The sequence below is a fragment of the Miscanthus floridulus genome, chromosome 14 (assembly GCF_019320115.1).
Source record: "Miscanthus floridulus cultivar M001 chromosome 14, ASM1932011v1, whole genome shotgun sequence".
Lineage (NCBI taxonomy): Eukaryota > Viridiplantae > Streptophyta > Magnoliopsida > Poales > Poaceae > Miscanthus > Miscanthus floridulus.
The window spans coordinates 77,993,909-77,999,287 of record NC_089593.1 but is presented as its reverse complement, the minus strand read 5'-3'; the positions used below and the strand labels follow the sequence as shown (position 1 = coordinate 77,999,287).

General features: G+C 58.5%; 1 protein-coding gene across 1 annotated transcript; it reads left to right on the top strand.

The window, feature by feature from the left end:
- The first annotated feature begins 445 nt into the window (after window positions 1-445).
- Window positions 446-898, top strand: LOC136503822 (uncharacterized). Its single transcript, XM_066498779.1, has one exon. It carries the CDS (start codon window positions 446-448, stop codon window positions 896-898), a length of 453 nt encoding a protein of 150 aa, XP_066354876.1.
- The last annotated feature ends 4,481 nt before the right edge of the window (window positions 899-5,379 follow it).

Below are 5,379 nucleotides of genomic sequence, written 5' to 3'. Positions count from 1 at the left end.
CACCACACTCTCCAGCACCTCGGCTGCTATGGGCTCCATCCCTGCCCTAACCGTCTTCGTCGCCCCCTACGCGACGATCAATGTCAAGAACCACATCCCGGTGACCCTGGAACTGACGAAGCCCAACTTCAACTAGTGGGAGCCGTTTTTCACCTCTCTCTGCGGGAAATTCGGTCTTCTTCCACACGTCGACGGCACGGCGGAGGCCAGCCCCACTGACCCTACTTGGGCCATTGCCGAGGCCTACGTCCGCAGCTGGCTCCTCGGCTCTGCCGGGACGGACGTCATCGGCCTTGCTGCAGCACCGAATCAAACTGCGCGCGAGCTCTAGGTTGCCATCAGGCGCCTCTTCGAGGCCAACAAGGCTCCGCGCGCCATCTTCCTAGGTCACGAGTTCCACTCCATGACCTAGGGCGATTCCTCCATCAATGACTACGCCCAGCGGATGAAGGCCACAGCCGATGCTCTGCGCGATGTCGGCCGCACCATCACCGACTCGGAGCTCGTCCTCAACTTCCTCCGCGGCCTCAATCCCCGCTTTGCCAGCACCGCCGACAACATCGCCGATTCCCACCCGCTGCCGGACTTCGCCACCACCCGTGAGAAGCTCATGTTGAAGGAGCTCCGCCTCACCAATGAGGGCTCCGTCACTGCCCAGACGACGTTCCATGCCTCGTGCGGCACAGGCTGCCGCATCACCTCCGGCAACACGGGCAGTGGCTACACCGCCGGTCGCCAGGGCAGCCACAGCAGCGGCTCTAGCAGTGGCTACGGTGGCGGGGGCCAGGGCAGCGGCGGCGGTCGCTGGAAGAAGAAGGGCAGGGGCGGCTCCAATTCTGGAGGCGGGCAGAAGTCCTCTGCTCCGCCAGCGGGCCCTTGGTACTGCTACGCTCCCTAGACGGGCGGCGCGCAGCAGCAGCCCTGGATGGGTGAGGCGCAGCAGCAGCCCTGGCGTCCGCCGATGCCGAACCCAGCCTGGCGTGGCCCTGGGGTCCTCGGCGCCTTTCCTTCAGCCTAGGCGCACACGGCGTTCGCCCCTGCCCAGTTCTCCGACACCTCTCCTCCACCCCCGCAGCAGCATGGCAGCTGGGATCAGGCCGGCCTCATTGTCGCCCTGAACCAGATGTCCCTCCAGGGGTCTTCCCCCTGGGTCCTCGACACCAGTGCCACTGCCCACATGTCGTCCTCGGATGGTATACTCCTGTCCCGTCTTCCCCCACCCTCTTCCGGCATCACGGTTTGCAACGGCACTACAATTCCTATCACCTGCCGTGGCACATCCACACTGTCTTTTCCTAATTCTGTTTTTCACCTTAACAATGTTCTGGTTGCTCCTGATTTAGTGCGCAACCTTCTTTCCGTCCGTCAATTCACTCGTGAAAATGCTTGCTCAATTGAATTTGACGCTTGTGGTTTTTCTGTCAAGGACCAACAGACGGGGCGCGTGACTCTTCGCTGCAATAGTGGTGGCGACCTCTACACCTTCCCCTCCACACCAGCTCACTCCTGCAGCCTCGCCACCACATCATCTCTATGGCACCACCGCCTCGGCCACCCCGGTCCAACCAGCCTCGCCACTCTCCAGAGCATGTCGGTCATCTCCTACAATAAGAGCTCGCCATGCCTATGCCATGCCTGTCAACTTGGCAAGCACGTGTGACTCCCATTCAGTCACTCCACCTCTATAACCAATGCTCCGTTTGATTTAGTTCGTTGTGATGTGTGGACATCTCCCGTGCTTAGCAACTCCGGATTCAAATATTATCTTGTTTTAGTAGATGATTTTTCTCATTACTGCTGGTCCTTTCCACTTCGCCAAAAATCTAAGGTGCATCGCCACATTGTCGAGTTCATTGCCTACGCTCAGACACAGTTTGGCACCACACCTAAATCCTTTCAAGCAGATAATGGGACCGAGTTTGTTAACCATGCCACCACCTCTTTCCTCACCAGCCATGGCATTATGCTCCGCCTCTCCTGCCCCTATACCTCCCCACAAAACGGCAAGGCTGAACGCATGCTCCTCCATGCGTCCATGCCACCTCCCTATTGGGCTAAGGCTCTCACCACAGCCACCTTCCTCCTCAATAGGCGTCCCTCCTCCTCCATCCACAACAGAATACCTCACCAACTCCTTCACGGCACCATCCCAGATTACTCCTCACTTTGCGTTTTCGGGTGCCTCTGCTATCCAAACCTCACTGCCACCTCCCCACACAAACTCGCCCCTCGCTCCGCACCTTATGTTTTCCTAGGATATCCATCCTCTCACAAGGGCTACCGCTGCCTCGACATGTCTACTCGTCGAATTATCATCTCCCGCCATGTCATTTTCGACGAGTCCGTGTTTCCGTTCTCAGCAGCACCATCGGCGGCTTCCATGCCGTCTTCACTTGATTTTCTGATGCAGGGACTCTCCTCCTTGCCGACACCAGCAAGCACTACTCCGCCACTCGCTGCCACCAGCGAGGATCTGTTCCCGGCTGTACTCCAGCTGGGCCCCCTGGCTACGCCTACGAGCGGGCACACTCCAGCTGCTCCTCCTGTGGGCGGGCCACAGCTAGGAGGCCAGCGCTTCGGTGCCATCTACACTCGCCGTGCCCGGACTCCTGCAGCGCCGGCCACCGAGCCGATGGCTCCTGCGGCTGCCTCCGTGGCCCCTGCTGCTGTGCCACCAGCGGTTGCAGCACCGGCAGCGCCACCAGCCGCGCTCCCCGTAGTACCAGTGGCCCGGCCTGTGACACGCTCATAGACTAGCAACCTCCACACCGTCCAGTGCTACGGCTTCTCTGCCTCCGTCGCCTCGTCGGTCCCAGTGAACTATCGCAGTGCACTCGCCGATCCCAATTGGCGCGCTGCAATGGCGGAAGAGTACAAGGCGCTGATCGACAACGGCAATTGGCGCCTCGTACCTCGGCCGCCTGGTGCGAACATCGTCACTAGCAAGTGGTTGTTCAAGCACAAGCTCCACTCCGACAGCTCCCTCGCCCGTCACATGGCACGCTGGGTCGTCCGCGGGTTCTCCCAGGAGGCCGGTGTTGACTACGATGAGACATTCAGCCCCGTCGTCAAACCGGCCACGATCCGCACCATCCTCAGCATCTCTGCATCGCGAGATTGGCCCATACGCCAGCTCGACGTGAAGAATGCCTTCCTCCATGGCAACCTCGAGGAGACGGTCTACTGCGAGCAGCCGAAAGCCTTCGTCGACCCCGCTGCTCCTAACTCTGTCTGTTTGCTGCAGAAGTCCTTGTACGGACTTAAGTAGGCGCCGCGTGCTTGGAACCAGCGCTTCTCCAACTTCATCTGCAGCATCGGCTTCACCACCTCCAAGTCGGATGCCTCCCTGTTCGTCTACAAGGCTGGCGACAACATGGCCTACCTCCTCCTCTACGTTGATGACATCATCGTCACCGCGTCGTCACCGACACTTCTCCAGCATGTCACTTCACGCCTTCACTCGGAGTTTGCCATGACGGACCTCGACGACCTACACCACTTCCTCGGCATCTCGGTGACGCGGGACAGCAGCGGGTTGTTCCTCTCCCAGCGGCAGTACACTGCTGATCTCCTCTAGCGTGCTGGCATGTCTGAATGCCATCCGACTGCTACTCCTGTGGATGCTCGGACCAAGCTGTCTGCCTCAGAGGGCGCCCCAGTTGCCAATCCCTCGGAGTACAGGAGCCTTGCTGGTGCACTCCAGTACCTCACTCTGACAAGGCCGGACCTGGCTTATGCTGTCCAGCAGGTCTGCCTCTTCATGCACGACCCCCGCGAGCCGCACGTTGTGCTAATCAAGCGCATCCTGCGATACGTCAAGGGGTCTCTGTCCGCCGGTCTGCACTTGGGCTCCGGTGCCGTTGACCAGCTCATAGCCTACTCCGACGCCGACTGGGCTGGCTGCCCAGACACGCGCCGTTCTACCTCTGGCTTCTGCGTCTACCTCGGTGACAACCTGGTATCCTGGTCTTCCAAACGTCAGACGACCGTGTCTCGCTCCAGTGCCGAAGCAGAGTACCGAGCAGTGGCCCATGTTGTTGCCGAGTGCTGCTGGTTGCGTCAGCTGTTACAGGAGCTCCACATCTCCATCCCGCTTGCGACGGTTGTCTACTGTGACAATGTGAGCGCCATCTACATGGCTACCAACCCCGTCCACCACCGCCGCACAAAGCACATCGAGATCGACATCCACTTCGTCCGCGAAAAGGTCGCTCTAGGACAGTTCTGTGTTCTCCATGTCCCATCTGCACATTAGTTCACAGATATCATGACCAAGGGTCTGCCTGTCCAGCTCTTCACTGATTTTCGGACCAGTCTATGCGTCCATGATGCTTCCACTACGACTGCGGGCGGGTATTGGGATATGTATATCAATTAGCGATTGATTGGTGTTTCCCTAGATAGGCTAGCTGCCATGTATAGCCTAGGATAGTTTCCTTGTATAGGAAATAGCTTCCCATGTATGTAACTTCCATGTATGCCTATTGGCTATATATATGAAAGGCTCCCCACCCACATTGGTGTGTGTGGTGATTCTCTACCTTCTACACTCATCAACGTCTTGCCCACCAAGACGCTTCGATCATCCACCCTGCACTTTGCCCTCTTCGGTACTGTGCCTTCCAACGACCACCTTTGCGTCTTTGGTTGCAAATGTTATCCCAACATGTCCGCCACAGCCACCAACAAACTCTCACCTCGGTCTATCATGTGTGTTTTTCTGGGTTATTCAGCTCATCATAAAGGATACCACTACCTTGATTTCTCGTCCAACAGATTGATCATCTCTCGCCACATTGTTTTTGACGAGTCATCCTTTCCCTATGCTGAGTGTGATTCTTCCCCATCACAGGCCGACTTTGATTTTTTGGATGTCACTGACTATGTGCCGGCTCCTATTGGATTCCCACAAAGATTTATCTCTGCAGATTCTAGCACCCACTCTCCCACACAACCACGTGCGGCTGCGCCCAGCGATGTCTCGGCTAGTCTAGCAGCGCTTGATGCGCTCCCAACCGGCCTCACGCCCCTGCTTGCACAGCCATGTGTAGCCCCTGTGCCTCTATCCACGATGACTACTCCGTCCGCACAGCCACGTGTGGCTACTCCACCCTTGTCCACGACGACTCCTTCTCCTTCGCTGTCGCCAGGCGCGCGTGGTCCTCCGCCTGGCTTCCCACCGCTGGTGGCCGCTCCACAGCTGTTCCCGGCGCCCGTCATCAAGCATGTCTACACTCGCCGAGGACCGACCGCTGCGATGGTGCCTTCTGCCAGTCCTGCTGCAGTGCCTGCCAGTAGCCCCCAGCGGTCCTCCTACTGCACCGCTGCTCAAGGGTGCCGTTGCTGTTCCACCAGTACGCAACCAGCACTCCATGGCAA